Source organism: Erpetoichthys calabaricus, chromosome 1 (assembly GCF_900747795.2).
Source record: "Erpetoichthys calabaricus chromosome 1, fErpCal1.3, whole genome shotgun sequence".
Taxonomy (NCBI): domain Eukaryota; kingdom Metazoa; phylum Chordata; class Cladistia; order Polypteriformes; family Polypteridae; genus Erpetoichthys; species Erpetoichthys calabaricus.
The window spans coordinates 356,142,999-356,169,652 of NC_041394.2; the positions used below are offsets into that span (position 1 = coordinate 356,142,999).

General features: G+C 40.1%; 2 protein-coding genes and 1 long non-coding RNA gene across 7 annotated transcripts in view; 1 reads left to right on the top strand and 2 right to left on the bottom strand.

Annotated features, from left to right (window-relative positions):
- LOC114665426 (zinc finger protein 664-like) overlaps positions 1-6,784 on the top strand; it is a 37,262-nt gene extending 30,478 nt beyond the window's left edge. Inside the window, exons 3-4 of one of the 2 annotated variants that reach the window (XM_051927097.1) lie at positions 5,753-5,803; positions 6,140-6,784. In XM_051927097.1, the coding sequence (XP_051783057.1) occupies positions 5,753-5,803; positions 6,140-6,738 (650 nt within the window). In that variant the 3' untranslated portion in view covers positions 6,739-6,784. The remainder of the gene's footprint in view (positions 1-5,752; positions 5,804-6,139) is intronic. The other variant, XM_051927100.1, reaches the window with a different exon arrangement.
- Positions 1-26,654, bottom strand: part of LOC114665494 (zinc finger protein 239-like) — a 541,579-nt gene that overhangs the window by 200,219 nt on the left and 314,706 nt on the right. The gene's annotated exons all lie outside the window — the stretch shown is intronic.
- The window catches only part of LOC127527919 (uncharacterized), an 89,097-nt gene continuing 70,578 nt past the window's right edge, over positions 8,136-26,654 (bottom strand). Inside the window, exons 2-3 of the long non-coding RNA XR_007935097.1 lie at positions 8,262-8,371; positions 8,136-8,210 (exon numbers count right to left, since the gene is read on the bottom strand). This is a non-coding gene — a long non-coding RNA (uncharacterized LOC127527919). The remainder of the gene's footprint in view (positions 8,211-8,261; positions 8,372-26,654) is intronic.

The window sequence follows — 26,654 nt, forward strand, 5'->3', positions numbered from 1 at the left end:
AAATGGTTTGCTTTGTTTTCTTATGAGTGCCTCCATTTCATTATGAAGTAGTGTCCATAGTACTCTTACCTAGTACTCCTTTGATCATCTGATTAATATGACATCATATTGGCGATTGTGTTAAGGTTGGCTTGGGCATTTGTGGAGTTTTTGAAATTGTATAAGAAGTCCTGTGTTTGTGCTTTTTCAAACAGATTGTTTTTTTTTCTGATTTCTTCGTTTAAGAATGATTTGCTTTGTTATCTTTTTTTTTTTTTTTTTTTTTACACTCCTGAATTAGACAAAAAATCAGTTTGACTTTCAGTTCTCTCTTTGGCTCATAGTTTTGGTATCCTCTGATTATTTTCTTCTCAGTATCTTTGCTGTTTTACTATTTACAGTATACACATTATTATCTATGCAGTAGAAATTGAATTGATCACATTCAAGAACTCTGGAGTAATGGCCACTGTAAGGAGCTCTGGACAGGAGCTTGTTGATGTATGTCATGATGACAGCCCTAGCAGTCTTTGGAGGATAGCAGTAGTAAGGGAACGGTCAAGTTGAAGAATGAAGCCTTTCATGTAATTTTAGCAGGAACATCTCCTGATGTGAATGAAATTAATCAAAAAGGTGACAGAAGTCTGCAATTGATTAATATAAACCCACAGAATGAATAATTAAATAAGATCTCATTTGCATACATGAACTCATATTAAATTTAATACACAGTAAAATGCAAGAAATATAATTTCAGTTAGCATAGTGCGCGTCCATGAATATCATAAAGGGCTGTATAAGTGAAACCGGTGTGTGATAAAGATGACTAGTCCTGGTTTCACCTGCCACTCCTCATCCAGAGCAGACACTAATACAGTGGAACCTTGGTTCACGACCATAATTAGTTCCAAAACTCTGGTCGTAAACCGATTTGGTCGTGAACCAAAGCAATTTCTCCCATAGGATTATATGTAAATACAATTAATCCGTTCCAGACCATACAAACTGTATGTAAATATATATATTTTTTAAGTTTTTAAGCACAAATATAGTTAATTAAACCATAAAATGCACAGCGTAATAGTAAACTAAATGTAAAAACATTGAATAACACTGAGAAAAACCTTGAACAACAGAGAAAACTAACACTGCAATAGTTCGCGCTATAGCGCTACCAACCGCTGGCTAAAAACACTTTTTTTTTTTAATGAGTTTTAAGCACAGGGAAAAAAATGAACATTTGAAAAAAATCCATAATTTAATAAACCACCAAGAAAAGTAACACTGCAACAATGTACACTACGAACCGATCGCTGTAAACAGAAGTGAAAACAATCAAGCCCAGTGCATTCTTTAACTGCCTTCCTACCTTATGTGTCCAGCTCTCTCTCTCTTGCGCTGCCTCTGTGTGTGTTGGTGTGTGTGTGTGTGTGTGTGTGTGTGTGTGTGTGTGTTGCGCTCTCTCGCTCTCTCTTGCTCGCTGCACAGGAAATGCACAGGGAGACACTGAACATGTACCAACCGAAAGGGAAACTGGCTTGTTTGTGTACCGAGTGTGTGGTCGTGAACCGAGGCAAAAGTTTGGCGTACTTTTTGGTCGTAAACCAATTTGTACGTGCACCGAGATGTTCGTGAACCGAGGTTCCACTGTACGAGTAATAGCTCTGATCTCGGGTTTCCTTATCTTATAGTTTTTTCCTAGATTACTGGTGCTCCTGTGGGTCAGTGCATTAATTCTTCACTTTGTTCATTCTTCTGTATTGCTTTAGTGATTTAAATTGGATTTTCTGTATACATTTTTCATGTAGGAGTCCACGTGTTGCTCAATTGAATAGTGGCTGTGTTGTAAGAGTACTCCATGACACTATCCTGCAATTACTGTATTTAACAATGAACCATAAAAATGTCTTATCAGAGCATCAACATACCTTTTGTGCTTTTTGGTGTAACATATGAATTGTTCAGATCGGAAGACGCACCCTGGTTCTTTGCATTCAAGGCCAGTGATGAAAGCCCAGAGGAGTTTGATTGATGCTGGCATGGCAGCTGATAACTCTGGAGCAGTTTCCGCTGTTAATCAACTGACAGCCTTTATATCGGAGCAAAATGGAGTTCTAAGTGTGACCTTGAATGCATCAGAAGAGAGGAGGTTATCTGACCTTCATAGTAATATTGTAATAATTAGAAACAAAGAGCAGAAACTCCTGTCAGTTTTTATTCAGGTCTGTACTCAAATGAAGCAGCATGACACAGAAAGTACATTCCTTTTTTTTTTTTTTTTTAAATTTCAGGCCAGAAATTATATAGGCACATAGAATACATACCAGGCAAAGTGACATGTCTACGTCTGGTTCTGACTGAGTTACTATTCTGAAAGATGCACATAAACATTCAAATGTAACTTTTGAAGGATGGAAGGTCTATTTTTACTTCCAATTATTCAGTCAACACCACACCAACCCCACAAGACCTCGTCTCTGGTGATCAAAAAGGCTCCACAAATTGATCTTTCTGCTTTCCTGATTTGTCTGGCAAAGCTTCAGACTTCCTTCCCAGGGGTGCAGCGGCATTTCACTGACCCTCAACAGACGCTCAGTGTCCTTGACTCCTTCATGTCACTGGTGTTTGGCCGCTTTGACTGTTTTATGTATGATATACCAGTAGTGCTTAGACATTTTCCAGAATATTGATTCATAATGGCTACTTCTTCCTTTTTTTTCATGTGTTCATTTTATATGTGTACATACACATGTGATTAGAGAGTCATTACAGGTTGTGAGGGGTCAGGACACAAGCCTTTCATGCTCCACATACTCTCAACCCACAATGGTTTAATATTTGCTTGCCTGTCATATTTATCTTCAGATGTGTGCTTTTTATTTTATCACCACATTGACTCTTGTATTATGAATGTTGGGGTTAGGATGGGATTGTTTACTGAGCTCTCTCCATGTTTGCACACTCATAAGCAGAACTTGTTGATTTTTTCCTGTGTTTTTATTTGAGAGACCTCGGTTTATTTTTTTGCATATACAGTGTAGGGGTGGGATTCTGAAGCTACTGTCTACATTATACATGACTGCTTTTGGGGCTACTGGGTTAACTCGTTTGGCATCTTGTAATGTATTTCATTTACAATTCTCCTTTATTGCTGTTCTTTGTTTTCCTCTCTCCTGTCTAATCTCTGTGTCTTCTCTTGGATTGTAATGTGGATCTCTTCTACTTGCATGCATTCAAGTGTTGCTGATTTATTATCTTTGAGCAAGGCTGATACATCCTGTTTTCAAGATTCGTTTCTTTTGGTTAACACTAGAATTACCAGAGCCTACGAAAAAACTTAAATCCCTTCGCACCTCTCCCTCAGCGTCTTTTGTCTTGTAAATGTGTCCATAAGCCCAAGCAACAAGCAGCCTACTATACCACCCCATCCAACCCCCCAACCACCGCAGAACGAGCAAGAAGTTCTCCCAGTTCCTGCCTTGATTATCTGGGAGTGAGCTACCTAGAATTGTATATAGTAAATAATATCATCTGTGTTAACAACAATCTATGTAAATACATCGTTAAAACAGAAACATTGTTCATGTTTTAGTAATAAATGACAAGATGTAGACATGAACTATATAATGTGTGAAGGCTGATGGCCAAATATCAAATAAACACTTTCGTAAAAGGTACTAGTGCAATACAACAGCTTTTGTAGTGCAGTGGTAAGAACTGCTGACTTATAATCCAGAGGCCGTGAGTTTGAAACCACCTCCCCCGCAAATTTACCGTTTTGAGTAGTGAGCTGCTCTTATTGTTAATATTATACAATAAAAGCATACATTTGATTTGTGTCTCCAACAGCCAATGTAAATTTATAGTACTTGTGAAAGTTAGTGTTGTTTTTCACTTTTATTCTCTCAGTCACGATCACGATACAACACACACACCCCCGCCCCAGATCTGATGTGGTTACTTTTTATCTGAAACTGGGAATAACTGTAGATGTGAGTGGTGTTTTGAGACAATGGAAAAGGAATTCCTCTGATCTGGAGGAATAAAAGCCGACAAACAAATGCTGGTGAATCTGCCTTCTCGTATCTCACCGTCACTTGATTTTTTTTTATTCAGTTTGATTGAGTGTTCCTGCTCACGCTGAATTACTATGCACCTTATGTTCCATGATGTCAAAGCTGCACTGACAAAAAAAACAGAGACACAGGTATATATGATATTTGGAATAACTCATTTTATGACCTGTAAAGTACATTTTGGAAAATATTGTGGCACGGATGCAACATTATTCATATTATTCATATTCATTTGCATGCCTTCTTACGCTTGTAATCAGCGACCACATTTTTTTTTTTTTCGATCTTTCCCAGTCTCCACGTTTTGGTTCATGGTGGTGTTTCTTTGTACTCCAGGACAAGCATAGGAAAAAATAGTACAGAGAGGTCAGTTCTGCGGCCACCACCCAACTCACACAGCACCCGACCTCCTTGGCCCCTCCTACAGGTGGTGAGCCCATGGGAAGGGGGACCCATGGTGCCTGTTCGGGCTGTGCCCGGCGGAGCCCCATGGGTGCAGGCCTGGCCACCAGGCGCTCGCCTTCGAGCCCGACCTCCAGGCCTGGCTCCAGAGGGGGGCCCCGGTGACCCGTGTCCGGGTGAGGGAAAATGCCGTTCAAATTTTTTGTTCTTCATAGGAGGTTTTGTCGAACCACTCTTTGTCTCATTCCTCACCTAGGACCAGTTTGTCTTGGGTGGCCCTACCAGGGGCATAAAGCCACGGACAACAGAGCTCCTAGGATCACGGGGACACGCAAACCCTTCCACCACGATAAGGTGGCGGTTCGAGGAGGGGTGCTTGTTCTTAAACATGTTCTTAAACATTCCCCTCTGCTGAACTCCCATCTTCGGAGTGATTGATGTGCTTTTTAATTTTTTGTATTAATTCATCAAAACTCTAACAAAATGATGCTGCTTTTTTGGATGTCCCTGTTTTAGCTGAAGAAATTAAATACATTAAATGGATTTTTAAATTCATTTGCAATTAAAAAAGCCCCTGCTCCAGATGGTTTGAAGACAGAAGTATATTTTGCATTTTGGGAACAAGTGTCCAGTTTGCTGATTCAGGTCAGGTGTCATGTGGGTCTTTGGGGTTTTTCAGTGACCTGCTTGTTTTGTTCCATTTAAGTTTTACTCTGTTCTCATCATATATTAAAATGTTTTTTTCTTTACTATTCTCTGCCTCTTTAAAACCAAATAATAAAAAGAAAAAATCATTGGGTCGGGTGGCTTTGGACTATTTGTTTACAAATATCAAGACACATTGTGTTTAATATAAGTTCATTTCACATATTTGACACGACGCTCTCCAGTGTAATGATGGGTGATGATTACTTTCTTCCTGCAGTGATTAACAATATATAATGTTATAATATTTTAAGAATATGATGACAAAATGATGATGCCATTCAGCAATGTAGTAAAAAAAATCAACAATAGTCTTGTTGATTGTGCCTGTCAAATGTGATCTATTTATTTTACTATTTTAACTTCTTGGGTCCTATAATTGTGCTCATGTGGTGAGTAATTTGAATACAAATGAAAACAATGAACAAGTTGAGTCTCTATTCTCTTGCTACTTAAGTCTTACGAATGTTTATGCTTATCAAAGTTTGTTCATAAATTAAACCAATATTTATTTAGTGTTGCAGGATAATGTCAGTATGAAAGCGGTGGGTTAAAAACTAAACTTTTTTTATCCTTTAAACTTTTTACAGGAATCAAACTTCACTGCTGTTCTGAATGTGGCAAACAGTTTTCAATAAGATGTAACTTTCAGAGCAACCGAAGACTTCACACTGAAGAGAAGCCATATTACTGTTCTGAATGTGATAAACAATTCTCTCAGACTAGTCATCTTCAGACACACATTAAAACTTGCAAAGGAGAGAAACAATATTGCTATTCTGAATGTGGTAAACAATTCTCTTACAGTAGTAAATTTCAGATACACATTAAAACTCACTCAGGAGAGAAGCCATATTGCTGCTCTGAATGTTGGAAAAAATTTTCACAGAGAAGCCAACTTCCGAGCCAGCAAAGAACTGGCTCCCGGGAGAAGCCATATGACTGTTCTGAATGTGGCAAAAAGTTTACACAGAGAGGCCATCTTCAGAGCCACCAGAGAATCCACACGGGGGAGAAACCATATTGCTGTCCAGAATGTGGAAAACTATTCTCTTACAGTAGTAATTTTCAGGTACACATTAAAACTCACTCAGGAGAGAGGCCGTATTGCTGCTCTGAATGTGGCAAAAAGTTTACACAGAGAGGCCGTCTTCAGAGCCACCAAAGAATCCACACAGGGGAGAAGCCATATAAGTGTTCTGAATGTGGTAAACAGTTTTCAGAAAGAAGCCATCTTCAGAACCACCAAAGAATTCACACAGGGGAGAAGCCATATTTCTGTTCTGAATGTGGTAGAAAGTTTTCAAGGAGCAGCCATCTTCAGAGCCACCAAAAAATTCACACAGGGGAGAAGCCATTTTGCTGTTCTGAATGTGGAAAAAAGTTTTCACGGAGAAGCCATCTTCAGAACCACCAAAGAATCCACACAGGGGAGAAGCCATTTTGCTGTTCTGAATGTGGCAAAAAGTTTTCACAGAGAAGCTATCTTCAGAAACATCAAAGTATTCACACAAGAGAGAAAAAAATGACAAACTCCCCCACTTTGTCCACAGATGAACACAGTACAATATGCTAAGCAGCAGAAGAAAGAATTCAAAAAGTCTGATGAAAACAAAAAAGAACTAATTGGGGAAACTACAAGTAAAGTGGTAAATACACTGCCCACCTCCAACAGCCTCATGTGGAAACAGAACTTACTCATGCATGGCTTATAAGGGGCGAACTAAGACCAAAAGATGTACGCCTCATAATAGGTGCACAAAACAGTGGCTTGGACACAAAGTGCTTCAGATCATAAATATATAAAAAAAAAAAAAAAAAAAATTAAACCTGAGAGAAGCTGAGTTGTTGTTGTGAATGTGGTAAACAATTCAGTCACAGAAATACTGTTCTGATGCACATTCAAATTCACACTGAAGCCATATGGGTGTTCTGAATGTGGCAAACAGTTTTCATGGAGAAACAACCTTTTGGATACAACAGCAAAATTTATTTATATAGCACATTTTCATATAAGCAATGTAGCTCAAACTGTTTTACAAGATGAAATAAGAAGGAAGTTAATATAAAACATAAACAAGATTAGGCAATAATAAATTTATGTAACAAAAAAAAGGTAATGTTGAATGGCCAAGTGGACAGAAAAAAAAGCAAAAAAAAAAAAAAAGGCCGAAGATAAGAAAATCTGCAGGGGATCCAAGGCCAAAATACTGCCCGGCCACCACTAGGCATTCTAGCTAACATTGTACCTAAATCAGTCCTCATGCTTTACATGAAGATTTTGATGATGATGGCCATGTGGACACCTGGGACACCCGCCATTCAATCCGTAAACACGAGGCAGTGTGGTATGTTGATCAGGAGGTGGTAGAGCTCATCGTCACCACAGGAGAAATGGAGCAGACAGCAGAGAATAGTACAGATTAATATGGAACTGCACATCCCACAGGAAAATGATAATTCAGTGTCCATATATTCTAATAGGGATACAACTAAATTGAGCTATGAAAAGCCATTTTAAAATATATTGGTTTTTATCATTATTTTTAATGTTCTACAGTATTAGCCTTGTGAATTTCTATTGGTAGAGTATTTTAAATTTTAGGTGCGTAGCAGCAAAAGGCCACCTCACCAATTCTTTTGAGATTGGCTCTTGAAATTTGAAGATATGAGGTTATGACTGGGAGTGTAAGGGGACAGACATTCCAAAATGTAGGACTGGGTGAGATTATTTAAGGCTTTGTAAACCATTACAGTTGATCTCCTACTTACAAACAGGTTCCATTCCAGCAGTCTGTTTGTAAGTCCATTTTGTTCATAAATCCAACACGTATTGGCATCTGTTGATAAATGTTTTAGTTTCAGACAGCTCTTAATTTGGAGATATAAACAATGTTTTTTGGTAGTTTTTAATGTGCTTTTAGCAAATTACAAGTATTGTACATGAAATAGTTATTTTTGTTATGATAAAGATCTTCCCAACCCTGCTGCCACCATTCGGCAGACATGCAAATTATCCTTAAGTGCTAATTTTGGACTTGAGGACCACTTTGTTCATATATATGAAAGTCACATGTCAAAAGTTCATAAGTAGGGGACTATCTGTTGTAGTATTTTAAAGTCAATTCTAAATGACACGAGTAACCAATGTAACGACGCTAAAACTGATTAAATGTGCTCAGACTTTCTTTTTCTGGTTAAGATTCTTGCTGCTGCATTCTGCACTAACTGTAACTGATTGATGGCTTTCTTCGGTAGTCCTGTAAAGAATATATTATGGTAATCTATTTGACTGAAAACAAAAGTGTGAACTAATTTTTCAATGTGTTATAAAGTTATAAGAGGTGTAACTTTAGCTGTATTCCTGAAGTGGAAAAAACAGTCCTGGCAATCTGATTAATATGTGATTTCAAATTGAGGTCAGAGTCAGTGATTACTTGTAAATTCTTTACCTCCAACTTCACTTTTAAGCCTAAGGCATCAAGTTTATTTCTAACACCCTCACAATGTCTATGTTTGCCAATAACTAAGATTTCTCTTTTCTCCTTCTTAGTCAGAGAAAGTTACTACTCGTCCATTCAGAAACACAAGTAATACACAGGATCAGAAAAGAATTCACACAGGAGCAGCTGTTTTGCTGACCTGAATGTGGAAAACAATTCTTTCACAATAACACTCTTCACAATTTATTTTGTATAGCCCAAAATCACAAAAGCAGTGCTGCAATGGCCTTTAACAGGCCTTGCCTTTTGACAGCCCCCCAGCCTTGACTCTCTAAGAAGACAAGGATAAACTCCCAAAAAAAACCTTTATAAGGATAAAAATGGAAGAAACCTTAGGAAAGGCAGTTCAAAGAGAGACCCCTTTCCAGGTAGGTTGGGCATGCATGGGTGTCAAAGAGAAGGGGGTCAATACACCACAATACACAGAACAGAACACAAGTAATCCTCAATACAACATAATAGTGCGCTAGAAATAATACAAATACAGAGCAGAATTGAACAGTAGATGATATCACTTGATACGATTTGGATTTGTTCAGAGTCCTGGAGACCTCGGCCATCAAGCTGCCTCACCCTATTGGCCATTCCAAAGCTGAGGCAGTGCTGGACCAGCCAATCCAATGAAAGGACCCCTCTACCTGACGATTCCTGTGATCCTCCATCAAAGATGACTTTACTTTAGGTAGGCAGGACAACTTGGCAGGTGGTCAGTGACATCAAGTGCCACATTTGAATACCAAGAAGAGAAACAGAATAGGTGAGGGTTTGTAACAAATTCTAAATATCATATTTTTTTTTAGTGCTAATGACCAACAACAGCAATGCAGTCTGCACAGTTAATCAGCAGCTCTAGTCAGGGTGTGCTAAACTGAAATCGTGAGTCTTCAGCTGGGATTTGAAAGCTGAGACCAAAGGGGCATCTCTTAAAGAAGCAAGCAGACCATTCCACAGTGTAGGGGCCCTGTAAATAAAAGCTTGACCTCCATATTTCCCCTTGGGATTAATAACGTATCTATCTATCTATCTATCTATCTATCTATCTATCTATCTATCTATCTATCTATCTATCTATCTATCTATCTATCTATCTATCTATCTATCTATCTGTTATTAACTATTTAATAATAATAATATTTAATAATAATATTTAACTATTATTTTATTAATCCTTGGAATCCTATGGAAACCTGCACCTTGAGATCTTAATGTATAGTCTGGTTTTAAGACATGATAAGTTCAGCAAAGTAAGCCGGACCTTGGCCATTTAAGGCTTTATATGTTAAAAGGGGGATTTTGAAATCTGTCCTAAACTTAACCGGGAGCCAGTGTAAGGATTTAAGTACTGAACTTATGTGTTCATGTTTTCTTGTTCTTGTAATAATTCTTGCAGCCGCATTTTGGATTAACTGGAGGCTGTATAAAGAACAGTTTGAACATCCAGTGAACACCACATTGCAATAGTCAAACGTACTAGAAATAAATGCATGAATTAATTTCCCAGAATCCTCCTTATTTATGAAATGCCTTAAAGATGGAAGAAACATGATTTAGACAACTTTGAGATGTGTGCTTTAAATGACATACTAGAGTCAAATGCCTAGATTATGAGCTGATTCAGTAAAGTTAATGGTGATTCCAACTGAGTTAAATGATAAAATATTTAACATAATTAACATCTCTGTTTTATCTGCGTTTAATTCACTAATCCACTCATTTAATTCACTAACACAACTAATTAAAGACAACATCAGAGAACTTTCATTTGGTTTTAAAGAAAGGTATAACTAGGTGTCATCTGCATACGAGTGAAAATTAACATGATGTTTCCTAATGAGAGATTCCAGTGGAAGCATGTAAAGTGAAAACAGTAAAGGTCCCAGTACTGAGCCCTGCAGGACACCATATCTCACTTCTGTGTACAATGATGGAGTCCTGTCAGCACATTTCTGTACGTGTTGGAATCGATTTGATAAATAAGAACTAAACCAAGCAAGCACACTGCCTGTGAGCCAAACGTCATTTTCTAGCCTGTGCAGTGAAATAGAATGGTCAATGGTGTCAAACGCTGTGCTTATGTCTAACAACAGAATTACAGTGTAGTTTACTTCATCAGAGGATATCAGAATGTTGTTTACAACGTGCATTGGTGCCATTTTTGTACCTGCATTGAAACTAACAAAGGGGAGAAGCCAAATGACTGCTGTAAATGTGGCAAAGAGTTTTTACAAAGAAACAACCCTTTGACTCACAATAGAATTCAAATGGAGAAGCAGTTTGTCTGTAATAAATGTGGCAAACACTTACCTGAATCACATTTATTGGCCAAATATTCACACATACAAGGAATTTAACTCCAGTTTTGATGACACTACAAGTGTAAGTTACATAATTGACATACACACAACACTTAAATCACACACCTGAGATAAGAAAAAAAAAGCAAGACAGAGAATATATTTGTATTTATATACATTCTCATTGAGATTCTGTTTTATATTCTTTACTGTGCTGTTTCTTTTTCTTTGTGACATCGCGTCAGTAGAGAGTGCGTGACCCTAACAATGCCTTCTGTCCTAAATGACAGCACACACACTTTTTGTATTTCCTAAAGGCCAATGTGTCTCAATTTGCTCATTAATATATTTTGACAGTGTATTTTAAACAGAACTATTATAAACATATTACCCATATTCATTTCCCATATAGATATGTAACATTTGGTGAGAATAAATAAAAAAGTAACAACACCTATAATAGTTATGTTGCATTGTTTATAAATAACAAAACTAATTGTTTGTCTGAAATGTTCAACTTTGTATTTTTATGTTTGTCAATTAAATGCTTCAGTGTACAGTCGATTTATTGCAGTTCTGAAGATGTACATTGTCGGTATACTCCATTGCATTTGTGTAACGCATGCCAATGTAACTGAGGGGCGGCAGACCAGCTCACATAATGGGAGTCAAGGCACCTCCTCACCCTGATGCCCAGGCTCTTCTCATGAATATCACCATCTTGTGTTTTTGCTCATTACTGCCAGTTTACTACTATTATTATTATTATTATTATTATTATTGAACACGTATGTAGAGGAAATGTGTGTCTTATTTTATGTGTGTGACAGAAAGGACGGTAAAGCCTTGAATGAAACTCAGTGTTTATGCTTTGGGTAATAAGACAGGTGAGGAGCAGGGAATGTTAAACGTGTTAGTGACTGGAGATTGTGGAACTGGAAGATGGTTTAAGAATACCCCCAAACCCACACCCATCCTGTTCAATTGAAGTAGTCGCCTACATTTAACAAGTCGGGCTTGTAAAGAAGGGCTATAAATGTATTATAATTTTAAACTTTTAAATCTTTACTTCTATAATACACAACCCTAAAAATGTGTTTATTACTTTCATTACTGTTTATTAACATTTATTTATTTATTCCTAATATTCCATTGTAGCCCCTTCTGCCCACAGGTCAACCTCTGTTCTTTGTTTGCTGATGTCTATCAAATATTCTGCGGTCCTCATGTCTGTTCTCAACACACCAGCAGCTCTAGTGAGTTTCTTGCCTGTGGATCTCATATTCAAGTTTGTTTTTTAGTTGTATTATGATTACAGAATATTACAAATCACATACTTGACACTCCCATGTTCATGTATCAGGGAATAGACAAAGTTAAGAAAGCTGGCAATAAAATTATGAATTGAAAGCGTCCTTTGCCTGTCTCTGCATGTTATCAATGTTAAATGTAAGACACGTAGTTATCATAGAGCTAATAGTCACCTTTCAATTATTATTTCTATAATAAAGTTTACTATGTTAAACGATCTGTGAAGAGCAAATAGTATGCCTTAAAAAGAGTAATAATTTAGCAGTTTTTGTGATTGTGCAACTGTTAATCAAGCAAATGAATTATTTGACTTAATTGGACTTTTATTACTTTTGGGATTTTAAATGCCTCTTTAAGATCATCAAATACATGTTTATTATAATACATATTACTTATGCAAACGTTACATTTAGAGATTGAGACTTGACAGGTGGGCGGCACGGTGGCGTGGTGGGTAGCGCTGCTGCCTCGCAGTTGGGAGATCTGGGGACCTGGGTTCGATTCCCGGGTCCTCCCTGCGTGGAGTTTGCATGTTCTCCCCGTGTCCGCGTGGGTTTCCTCCGGGCGCTCCGGTTTCCTCCCACAGTCCAAAGACATGCAGGTTAGGTGGATTGGCGATTCTAAATTGGCCCTAGTGTGTGCTTGGTGTGTGGGTGTGTTTGTGTGTGTCCTGCGGTGGGTTGGCACCCTGCCCAGGGTTGTTTCCTGCCTTGTGCCCTGTGTTGGCTGGGATTGGCTCCAGCAGACCCCCGTGACCCTGTGTTCGGATTCAGCAGGTTGGAAAATGGATGGATGGATGGACTTGACAGGTGTTTGTTTGTAGTTCATATCTCATTGAGCCTCCATTTGACTCCATCAGGTCCTAATGGTGTGCAAAACACATCAGCCTGTCTTTAGGGTCTCTGAGACTGGAGGAGCCTAGGGGCCTCATGTATAAACAGTGTGTATGCACAAAAATGTTGCGTAAGCCCATTTCCACACTCAAATCACAATGTATAAAACCTAAACTTGGCATAAAGCCACACACATTTTCACGGTAGCTAAAACCCTGGCATACACAAGTTCTCCACTCGGTTTTGCAGACTGGCAGCACCAGCGTCACAGCAGTGCTACTGTTCCTGTGTGGTTTCCCTTTCTTTTTTTAGATCAACATCCCTGACGCGGCTTTATAAATAAATACACTAAAGTTAACCACATATTGTTTATTAGTTTAAGGCATCTGATTGTAATTAACCTGTAACAATATAATGGTCCACAGAATGGTCAAACTATTCTAAATACCATAGCTGCTTTAGCGTTGTTACTCTCACTGCACCTTCTTCTTCTTCTTTCAGCTGCTCCCGTTAGGGGTTGACACAGCGGATCATCTTTTTCCAAATTACTCTCATTGCGCCACTCTGAGTATTTATATTACTGTATCTGAGTGTGGAATCACAGCTGTAGAGCAGCTGATCATAAAGAGAATTATCAGTACACAGCATCAAGCACACGCTGCCTCAGCCATGCACATAGTCTATTTGAACTGCTCTCATAAGGTATATGCTTCAGAGCCTTTCCTGTATGGACCTCGAGGTTCAGAAACAGTTTCATCTCAAGAACTATAAATGCACTCAATCAGTCCATCAAGTGCTCCTTGTGGAACTGTTACAACTTATAAGTACAATTACCTCACTGTAAACTTGCTATAGTTATCATATTGCACAACCTGAGCCACTTTATAAAGCGCGTATTTACATATGATGACAATATCATTTTTAAGATGAAATGCAGCAAAATATGTTTATTATATTATACAGATGAAACTTTAACTTCATTTAAATAATCTATATTGTTAATTAATTAAACATGTGAGGACACTGTGCTGCAGCACTAGCGAGGATCTAGCGCTCCGTTCACGGATTGTTCCTGCCTCACGCTGTATTCTTGCTGTGGCTGACATGACACTGGATGGATAGCTGGATAGAATAATTAAACATGTACTACGATGATATTTCAGCGTTCCTTAAAAGTTTTGAAGAATCGGCGTTATAAGCTTACAAATGGCTTAACTTCTATTACAGAGCTGATTGTGTGGCGATTGGGTATTTGAAGAAAGAAATGTAAGAACAGGAATTGGACGTTAGTACGTTTGGAAGAGACAGTACTGCTGCGATAAAGTATTTCATCGAAGGTCACACATGGCGCAGCAAGCATCTTGTTTGAGACATGAATAATCACTGCACCACCATGTTCCCATGTTTAATAACATGATTTAACTCTTATCATCATGAAAATGATATCATGTATACATCTCAGTATTATAATTATGCAGAGAGCTGTAATATTATGAATGTAATGGATTCTGTGTCCTGTTGGAGAAAGAGAAAGCCCATTTAAGAAGCACGTAGTGATTCACACGCAGAGCACATAGAAGATCAAATACAAAACAAAGCATTTAACGTGCTACTTTAGTTACGATGGGATTTGAGAAACTAGTAAATTAAACGATTTTAAGACGAAGTTTATGATGTTCTACTTTAATGACAAAATAGACTATGTGATTAAAGTGGAAATTTCGAGATTAAAGTTGACATTTCATGCCTTTTTCCCACTGTGTGCCTTTTTTTCCTCTGTACTCTAAATAAGCTTTCATATGACACTCAGACGGTGGGCTACGACTCGCATATTTCACGACGACTTTGATATCTGACAACTTCTTTTTTATTTCGGGCACTATGCGACTTTGTGAACTTGAGCTTTCGAGTTTCTCCGACACGCTGTCACTCGATCAACTTCCTTTTGTTGTTTATACCACTGTTTAAACCAACAAATAGTACGTTTTTTTTTTGCGTCCACTTGGTATTCGCTGAAATTCTTATATTTTCCCCCGTGCTTTTGCCATTCCCTTTTCACAGAACGCTGAGCTTAAGGGCTATTTATATTGATTTGCATATTCAAAGAGACGTAATTCTGGGAGGAGTTTGGACGGAACAGCAGGCGTGTGCATATGCATTACTTTTCACGCTGTCCAGGATTTATGTAGTGGGAGAACGTGGAAGTTGGCGTTCGCACAGATTTATGCATCTGGATTTTTTTGTGCGTATGCATATTTCCACTTTTGTCCATACACCATGTTTAGTGTGAATTCTACGCACCGCATTATGCATGAGGCCCCAGGAGTCCAACTGTATAGCAGGCACTGATGTGCTTCAGTATCACGACTGGAAACAAGTTAGACATCCTGTCTGACTACCCAAGCAGATGGCATATTAAGATCACACCGAGTGTGTCTACTCCAGTAGAACTGACCAGACGGCCTGACATAACAACCTGTACAGCTGTAGACGACTCCACTTTACTGGTCATGTTAGCACACACTGCACTGAGCCTGTCAAGTCTGAACCATTAAATCATTCAGTCAGCTGGGAATTTCTTTTGGCAATGATATTTCTGGTAAGGCATTTGTTTTATTCTCGTATGTCATAGGTTGATACTGATATATTAGGTTGATAAATAAAAACACAGACATACAGCTAATGTCAGGACCTTAGAATAACAAGCTTCTAGCTGTCAGTCGTGGTTTTAGAATACTCAGATTCAAAAGTTCTGACTCTCCATTTATCTTAAAAAATGCAAGTTTTATTGAAAATGTGACTCCTCAATAAAGAGAAATATGACCCTTATTGTTGTAGACTGTGTTTGTAAGTGAACAGTAAAGTCTCGATCAGGATGCTCAGTTTCCAAGCTTTGTTATCCTGTAGGATTACCGGCGAGTCCAGTAAAGTCCAACAAAGTGCCATTTGTAGTCCATGATGATAAAAGCGGAGGCTCTGCTCAAATCTATCAGTTCTAGTTGTGTAAATACACAAGAAGACTGGGCCAGCACAAATGAAACAAACACTCAGTATTGTCACTGCCAAAAACAAAAGTTTATTAATAATTATTTAGTAAAATTGTACAACCATGTCAAGAAATATTTACAATTAACAATAATGATGGGTCAATTGAATTGAAATAAAGAACAAAGAAGATTGATTTAACAAACAGACTGATCAGAGAATATACTGAAGGTGAAGTATTAAAAGAACAGCACGCCTACTTCTATAGATTATATATAAATAAAAGAACAATGTAATGGGGATAGACATGTTTACTTGTAATGTACAAAAAAGGAATAAAACTGTACAATGCAGTTATAAAAATGAAAGAAAAAATGCAGATGGCATGAATTGGCTAAAACAGATACACAGACAATTTCAAATATACAGAACTTAATCAACAAAGTGTCCTTTATTATTTACATCAATAGTTAAATATTTATAACTCTATTATTCACAGTCAGTTCAGCACTCAGAAATCCAAAAGGCCAAAGACCAGTAAAACCAGTGACACGTTTATCAGAGGAGGCGCTGAGATGGAATCCCAAGTTGAAAGCCTCCGTGATGCTGACCTTGTGCTTCCAACTGCTGCAGTTCAAGTACAGAATGGCAAACTCTTCACTCTCACTAAAAAGATTCACTTTCACCAGTAATAAAAGTGTATTAATGCATATTTTAAATGTCACATTAAATCTATGTATTTACATTTATTTCTATTAATTTTATATTCTTATCTAAATTCACTACGAGTGAAATGTTATTCTGTTTAACAGACCAATGGTGCTGAAAAGAAACAGAAAGGACTGTCTTTCTGCCCCCAACACCACATGAGGTCCCACTCACCGTCTGCTGGTCCATCAATGAACAGACCTTCTGCCTCTGCTAGAGAAATCCTCTCAACTGTCTATAAAGCTTTAATAAGAGCCAATGACAAACACAGAAACATAGAGGACGTCACTCACAGACTCTTTCTGTACTCAGAGACTCACTGAAGCCAAATGAGCCTCCAGCATCAGCACATCCAGAATGACGTGAACTCTGTGGATCTTCACAAAAGTGCCTACAGCTCTTCACAGCACTTCATCAGGTAGTTGGAGAGGCCATCTGTCAGCTCCTCATCTTCTACTGTATAGAGGTCATTACCTGGTGACACGGGCCAAAAATATTATTGAGTTATTCATTTAAGGCTCGCTGATATTTTGGTCAGTCCTTCATAAACTTATTTGAATGCCTCCTAAACGTTCTTAGTTTTTAAACTAAACTATTAAGAGAGTAAGTGGTTGGAAGCACCACACAACGAACCACCTGGATTGGGACCCAAGTGTAGCGGGTGACACCTCAGCACCACACTGGGCACTCTGTGAGGTTTTTTATGGTGGCTGGAGAGCCAATCCTGCCACCAACCCCCAAGTTTTCCCTCCATGTTGGAGGACCTGCTTGCAGGGCTGGATGCAGATTAACGTCATGCCCAAGATGAAGCAATTGTAGGTTAAGGGCCCTGCTCAAGGGTCCAGCAGAGTAGAGTCACTACTGGCATTTAAAGGATTCAAAGGGTTTATTAAAAAATGTTTACCCCGTTGTAAAATGAACCATCATGTAATGTCATGAATCAAATATATCGCGTATTATTGAACATTAAAATACCGTATTTTAAAGAGAACAGGCCATTCCTACTAACAAAGCTCGCCAATCTTATCCACTTAATTCCTCCAAGATAACATCGTCAAGTTCTGAAGTTCCATAAAGTCCTACTCTCCATCACACTATTGGTCGCCCATTCCAGATGTTAGCGGTTCTTTGCATGAAGAAAGACGTCCTAAAATTTCTGCGAAATTTACCCTTAGCAAGTTTCCAAGTGTGTCCCTGTGATCTTGATTAATATTTTATAGTCACAGTCCTGATCCACTGGACTAATTCCCTTCATAATTTTAAATATTTCAGTCATGTCTCCCCTTAATCTCCATTTGCTTAAACTGTAAAGGCTCGGCTCTTTTAATCTTTCTTCATAACTCAACCCCTGGAATGAGCCTAGTCGCTCTTCTCTGGACCTTTTCTAGTGCTACTATGTATTTTGTGGAGCAGAGACCACAACTGCACACAGGACTCCAGATGAGGCCTCACCAGTGTGTTATAAAGCCTGAGCAGATCCTCCTTAGACTTGTACTCCACACATCAAGGTGCTATATAACCTGACATCCTGTTAGCCTTCTTAATGGCTTCTGATCACTGTCACTTTCAATTTTCAAATCTTCCATTGTGTATTAAACTCTCACATTTTTACTACCTACATGTAATTCTTTACATTTACTTACATTTAGTTTCATCTACCACAAATCTGTCCAAGCCTGTATGCTGTCCAAGTCCCTCTGTGATGATTCCACAAATTTGAGATTATCTGTCAATTCACCCAGCATGGTATCATCTGCACCAGCAGCTTGTTACTGTCAAGGCGGAGATGGGCACCCTTAGCCCAAGAAGGCACTCGGAGTCTCAAGACAGGCAGCAGAATCAAGCTTTATAGTGCAATGCACAGGTGAACGGAGTGCTCAGCAATGGGGCCATCTTACTCTTATTACAGTCCTTATCAAGAGCGTACCTCACTTAGCTCATTTGTCCCCTCATCTGACTCCCACCATTCCACTGTCTTGTCCTGCCTCTGATTGGCTCCACCAATATTTCCCAGCCTAATGAGTGTAGCACTCTGTTCTGTCCATCATGCCCACTTGACAGACCCTCTCCCCACCTTACACCCATCCAGTACCTGCCACCATTATTTCCAGTCCTCAGCTCACATTCACCACATAGAAATGTCTGACCTTGACTTATGAATTATTGGTAGTTTCCAGCCTTCTAAGAAAAAATAAAAAAATATACAGTCACAGGCCTTTTTGTGATTTAACCCTTACTATACTAACATGTACGAGGATACAATGCTTATTTTCATATATGCTCATGATTCTCTTTGAATATATGCAAATTATCAACTTTAAGAATATACTTTCTATAAATCTCACTGGTACCAGACCCTTCCTAGTATAGCACTTGAACTCCGACTGAGTTATCTTGGTGTGAGAGGGTGGTCTTTGCTTTGTCATTTGCCAAATACCAGAACGTTTACAATCTAGACACGTTAATCCTTCCCTAGAGAAGTTTGACCACCCTTGCAGTAAGATACACCAATAAGGACAATATGTCTTTTTTCCCCTCAGACACCGCTGGCACATCTTTGTAGAATATGGAAATGGGACTACGACTATCACTGGTTTTGCTTTCACACAACCAACATTCCTCCCTTGCTATCTCCTCAGTTGTGTTCATAGCCCATTTATAGCAGTCATGTTTCTGGGCACACTCTCAGTGCCATTCTCATTTTCCTGTTCAGTTACACTACTTCTCTTAATTCTAGTCCCTTAATTATTATCACTTTCCAGTCCAGCTGCCATTTCAGTTTATTGTCCATTTGCCAGTTGCTGCTCTCAAATGTCCCATTGAAAATCTGAGAAGCTAATGGTGGGAAGTCCTCTCGATGCTCCTTCTCCTGAACTTGCTGGGTCACCATCATTCCTGGCAGTATCATCAGGGTCATGAGTGCTGCTGCCAGGTACAGCGCCATCACACGAGCTCCTTCTTGTCACATCATTATCAGGTGTAGGTTGTGAATGGGGTGACCCCTCAGATGATTTATTGAGAATTTCGATTAAAGGTCAATATGCTTTATTATTAATTTTAGTGATCTTAGCTATGAAGAGGGGCGGCATTTATATTAGCACACACATATATGTTTTACAGTAGCATTTAAGTTTATAAAGCTTAGTGATAATAATAATAAGATATAGTAGCACATATGAGTGAGCTTAAAGAATCAATTGTTAAAGGCTTGTGTTTTTCCTTCTTTCAAGTATGAAGCTCCATGTCAAGGTCTCTGCAGCTTGGTCTTCATCAGTGAAGCTGTGCGCTGCCATTCACTGGCACAGTCACCTATTATGTCAGCCTTACAGGACACCAGTGCAACAAGCAATCATTTACTGAATTATTTATTAGGCAGTCCAGTTTTCATATATGGGTCCTTCTGATCCCAACTTAATTGTTAATCATTGAATTGTTAAGAATTGATTAACTGAAAGGCCATCGATCTTTAACAGCTCAGGATTAGGCCGTGAGAATGAAGGGAGGTGTAGTCAGGTGATGCTCACTGCCAGGTGGCAAATCTGTCCTTCAAGCCAAAGTGCTTGTTATGAGAAGAAGGGTTGGGCAGAAGATTATTAGGGGGATGTCTATGTGGGCAAGGGTATTGTTATGAGGAGGTCTGACACACCAGGTGAATGTTATGAGAAAAGGTGCTGAAGGAGGTCATCATCATGAGAAACCCTGTAAAGTAGATGATAGGAAACTAATGTGAGATGGGGGCATTTTGTGAGAAGAATTGTAATATATTCGGGGCTCACTTCATGAACTGAGATGGCTTTATGTGCTCTGCAATTGTTTTGTACAATAAAGTCTAAATTCTGACTGCCTTTCTGAAGACTCTACTAGTTTTTTCTGAAGATTTCTCCACGTCAGATTCTGTAGCACTTCCTCCTGGACTTGATTAGTCTTTGAGGGCTGATTTGTGTCGTTTGTTGTCAGGAACATCCTCAGCAACATCTTCCTATTCTTCAGAAGGATAATCATGATGGCTGACATGAGTGGCCCCTGAGACTGCAGTACAGTAGTTCAGATGATACCAGGTCGAGGTTCCCTTCACTTGGACAGCAGTTAGAGTTGCCCGTACAACTTCGTATGGACCTTCTCATCTCAGCTCAATCCATTTCAGAACACTCAGGAAAACTTAATCCCCAGACTTGATCACACTCGTGGGTTCCTCATCTGGCTCAGGCTCTAAATTCTTCTCCTGCAAATAGATAGTTTGATGGACAGCAGTTAAATGCTTCTTGTAATTTTTAATTTCTAATTACAGCTGTTCTAATGATGGCCCCTTATAAGCCTCCCTGTAAACAGGCCTAGGCATCGGATGGCCAGTAATCACTTCATGTGCTGTTAGATGTGTTACTCTGTTAGTTTGTATGTGATAGCTCATTAAAGCAAGCGGCAGATCATCTAACCAGTTAATCTTCACTGTAGCACAAATCTTATTTATCTTTGCCTTCAATGTACCATTTCCTTGTTCCACCTGTCCTTACGATTGTGGATGGTACCCACAGCCAAGTCTCAGTTTAACACTCAATGCCTGCTAGTCTTGTTTTTCTGCTTTCTGAACAAATGCTGAGCCGATGTCTGAGCTTATTACTGATGGAATGCCAATCGTTGGTATGACCTCCCTAGTTAAACATTTCACAACTGTAGCTGCTCCTTGATCTGGTTACCTCCAGCCATCTGATATACATGTCTATTATTACAGCAGGTATCTCTGTTTTCACACCGTTCTTAGCATATCCACACAGTCCATTAGCAGGTGTCTAAATGTGCCTTCTGGTGTTGCTATGTGTCCTAATGGAGTAGTAATTCACTTTCTCACATTGTGTTTGGCACAAATAAGACATTCTGACAAACATTATCAACAGTAGCTTTCAAATGAGGAGACCAACATCCTTGATTTTTAATCCTTTTAATAATTCCCCCAACCTTTCAATGGTCAACACCATGTGCATCCGTTATTAGAAGATTTAGCAACATGGAAGGAGCAACAATTAGGCCATCGCTAGAGCGCCATAATCCTCGCTCGTCCTTCTTTGCACCTCTTTGATTCCTGTTCATACAGTCCTGCTCTCTCCTGCATGTCACTTATGTCTCTTTCAGTGACGCCAGGCTCAATAATCACAAGTGGTGCTAATATAGGAATTGGTGTTTCAGAAGCTCATCTGGCTGCCTCATCTGCCATGTTATTCCCTTCACTCACAAGTTCATTGCCTTTCTGGTGTGCTTGACACTTGATCACCGCCAACTTAGCAGCACCATCATAGCCCTGATCAGTTCTTGAATCTTCTCACAATGCTGTATAGGTGATCCATCGCTTTTCTTGAACCCTTTCTATTTCCAAGTTGCCCCCAAACAGTGACGTACTCCATGGGCATAGGCTGAGTCTGTGAAGACTTTCACCATTTTATTCATCCCCAGCTTGTAAGCTTCAGTCTGTGCTTTAAGTTCAGCTAGTTGGGCAGAGCAGGGCTCTTTACAGCCTTGTGACACAAACACTTTAAATTGTCACTCTTTGTCCTTTCTACAATTTCAAATCCTCCATGGTCTCCTACCTGATCCCTATAACATGAGCCATCTATAAAACACGTGTGATCCGCGTTCTGTAGAGGCACAGACTCCAAGTCCAGACGTAGCCTGGTGATAACTAATGACTCTGCTATACGCTCATGAGACTCACCTTCCACGGGTACAAACTCTGCCATGTTTAGTGTGTCACACGTTTGGATGACACGTCAGGATACGTCAGCAACTGAAAAGCAGATATCAGTCTAGCTGGAGACAAAACAAATCTGCTCTGATTTATTAGTTCAACAATCTTGTGATGGGCGTAAATGATAACCAGTGTTATAGTCGAGGCTTTATCACTGGCATATTGGACCTCTGCTAAACCCTGAAAGTAAGGTGGGTATCCTTGTGCCACACTGACCAGCTTAGAGCTGTAATATGCCACTGGCTGTCACTTCCTGCCCTTACATGACTCTTACATCAACACAGCAGTGGCATAGCCTGAGTGGGCATTGCCCAGGTACAGCATAAGACACCTGTCCTAGTTAGGTAAGGCCTTAATTGAGTCAAACGCCACATCAGCATCAATCGTCCATTCCAAGTGATTTCTCACATTGTGTAACCCTGCAGTTCTCATGATGTCTCTCTGTTTTCAAAGCATACTCTGGACTCCAGTCTGAGCTAAAACCAGTCATCCCCAAGAACGTCACCATCTGTCCCACGGTCGTTGGCTTAGTTGCCTTGCTTATCCCTCCCAGTTGCGGTGGAGCTATTGCTTTACTGCCTTGTGTGATAATCCTTCCTAAATACTCATCCTCAGGTTCACAGTACTGCAGTTTAGCCTTTGAGACTTTATGTCCCCCTTGTGTGAGTTTCTCAAGCACTTTTATTGAATCTGCATGGCTTTGTTCCAATGATGCCAAGCAAAGCAACAAATCATCCGCATACTGAATCAATGCACCATCCAGAATCAAGTCCTCCAGGTCAGTTTAAGAACCTGATTAAAACATGTGAGGAGTGTTTGAACCCCTGTGTCATCCTCATAAAAGTCTGTTACTTCTTCTTATACGTAAAAGCAAACAGCGGCTGGCAGGCCTCAGCCAGTGGAATGATGAAAAACGCTGAGCATAAATCAGTGAGTGAAGAGCGTGTTGTACTCTCAGGAATGTTTGTGAGCGACGCGTGGGGGTTAGGGATCTCTGCTGGCCAGTCCTGTACTCCCTCGTTCACCGCTCTTAGGTCATCTACTAACCTCCACTTTGATTTATCACCTTTCCAGACATGGACCAGTCTCGTGTTACAAACGCTTTGAGTCTCTTTTAACACTCCTGCCTTTAAAAGCCCTGTTATCGTGCTCTCTATTCCTTCATCTGCCTCAGCTTTAAGAGGGGCTTGCACCCAGGCTTCACCGTCACTTCCACTGGACTGGCTCAACTACTAGGCCCACATCCGTGTCATGTGCAGACCACAGCTCGGTCAGGACTGCTCCTCCATGTCAAGCCTTAGCAGTTCTTGTTTTGTTTCATGCATTTCTAACTGTCGAGATGCTGGCAGTTCCACTACTTTGGGCACACCTTACATGCCAGCTGCGTACTAAATTCTTATGTATTTTTTATCCTCTGATTGATTAATCATTATGCTATCTGTCAGGCTCCACCATGCTCGCTCTGTGCTCTTCATCACAGGCCCTAAGTCTTTGCTCTCAAATCCCTCAGCTACTAGCAGAGTCACGTGTGGCACAGCAGAAGGGTTTCTGAACCATTTCTTAGTAAATTTGTTTTGATTTATCTGTATAGCAGCTACTTGTTTCCTGATTATCACATAGCGTGTGACAAGAAGGACATTCTGAGGAGCAGTTTTAGAGCCATCTCCACTCCAACTGGCCATCGCCTCCATTATCATAAATCATCGTGCAGCGAGGCTCCAATTTAGGTTTCCTGGCCCCTGGAAATTTCATTTCAATAAATGGTCCCCATTCTTACCAGAGATCAGCTCCAGCTTGACTGATGGAGTAAGGTGGCTTGTCCTCTGCCAAGTAAACTGTTGCCACAATGGTTCACAATCTCATTTCTGTCTGACCACCATTTGGAACAATGCATACCTCGTCTGGGGTACACCAGATAGTCATATTTAACTTGCACAGCGCGTCTCTTCCCAGTACATTTACAGGTGAACAGTCAGAAACCAGTATGGCAATTCTAGTTATTTTATCTTATAGGCACAGACACACTGGAGCCATCAGAGGAATTAATTGTATTTGTCCTGAGAATCCTACCATCTTAACATGTTGACCAGACGTTAGAAGGTGCATCGCATCTCTCTTGTTGACATATGTAGAAGTGGCTCCAGCAGCTACCATTACAGGAATGCCATTACTTTAACTTCAATAGTTGTTACTGGCTCTGTGTCTGCACCCCCAGTTAACATCGGATATTGACCTTCCCAAGTAGGATTCTATGCCCCCCCCTAAAACTCCTGATTAAATCCCAGCCAAGCATAGGTGGACCCTGAAGCAGCCTGCTGCGGACTCCAGTTTGGCTGACTGAAAATCTGCTGGCAATTACACAGACGATTTTGATTATTCTGGGCTGACTGATTACCCTATGCCCATGGGTTTACCTGCAGTTTCTCCTGTTATGTCCCGTATGGCCACATCTCCTACAGACATCAGGTGGTCCTTGCAGTGGCTTAGAATTTCCACCATTTTTGTTCTTTTGCTGTCCCTTTCCCAACCAGGTTGCTGGACATATATGGACAGGAGTGTTCTGGCAGATACCATGGGCGACATTACTGAGTGTCCCTCCGCAGCATTCATTTCTGGCGCGCAGACCACCAAAGCCTGTGTTCTCATTTTGTGTTTCTGCGTCAGCTCCCTCTGCTGGAGGTGAGTCAGCTTTCTTTGGACCCCTATTTCCCGGTGACTTGACTTTTTCTCGTCTCTGTGATTTTGTCCACAGGATTAGCCACGTAATCACAGAACTCCCTGCCTGACTTGGTCTCTCGGCACACAGTGTCCTCCAGCCTGCGTCTGATCAGCTCAGGTAATGCAGTTCTCACTGTCCTTCTGAACACAGTAGTCATCATTGGGTGCCCCTCTGGATCTTTTTCCGTTTCTAGTTTGCACCTTCTGTCCACAAATGCAATTGGCTCCTCTCATAGCATTTTTGAGTCAAATTTCAGTGAATATTCCTCTCTATGGACCCTCCATGTGTTGGAACGCTAAGAATCAAAAGAGTCCGCATCATACACAGTGGGGCCTGTAACTGTAGCCAGGGTTGATTTTCCCAGTAGGTGCTCCATTTGGCTGGTGCCCCCTATTCTTGACAACAGTGCTTTCATATTCTCTACAGCCAGCAGCTTCCCCATCGTCCACCAATAATCCCCCCTCCCCCAGGCTCTCCAGGTCCTCCAGGTCCTGCGTTCCCCATGGCGTGTACTGAGCTACGTCTCCTTTTAACAATACTGGTAATTGAAATTTACTGACTCCCAGGATTTCTACACCATTTTAGTTTAAATTACCTCTACTCAAATTCCCAGCACCCCCACCCTGTGCACTGCAGTTCACCTGTGGGAAGGTCCATGCCAAGTAACCCTCTCCATCTCTTTATTTCTTTCCCTAATTCCTCAGCACAAGTCACTCCTCCTGGGGACCCCCGGTGTGGCGGCTGTTTATTTTTTAATTCCCTTTTTAACTCCTCTACAAATGGATGTGTTAGCTGTGGCCTTTTGACATTCTGGTCCTCTTTCTCTATCCTTCCATCTTATCATATTTCTTATCAGACCATATTGCTGCTCACTCATCTTCTTCCTCCCAATCGTCTGAGTCTTCTGCTACTAACCCTTCCTCCTCATCACTTATTTCAAGTTCATTCCATCTTTAGGGTTTTCTCCTCCTTATCGATTTACTTCTTTGTATTCTCCTTATCGTGACGGGTGTGCAGGGCCTCAGTCTCCTTCCACTTGTTGATGCTCGCCCTTCTTTTTGCTTACCTCCTTCTAATCTCATTGCTCTATCTAGTTTCCTCATCTGGAAATTCACAGAGGGTTCCTATAATCTTACATCTTTCCTCCAATTTGGCCCTCCATTAGCCCTCCTCACATTCTCTTAGTATCTCTCCAGTTTTCTGCTAGTGGTCCAACATATCGCTCATGTCTTTATAATCTGCTGCCCTCTGTGTGCTTCCCCCTATAATCTCCTCATAATCTGAATCCTCCTCTGTCTCTTTGTCTACCTCTGCTTTTTGACAATCGCTGTTCCCTTGCCAGTATCTGTCCTTTTTAAACTCTGCCTTTCTTCTCCGTTTGGGGGTCCTTTTCTGTTTTTCT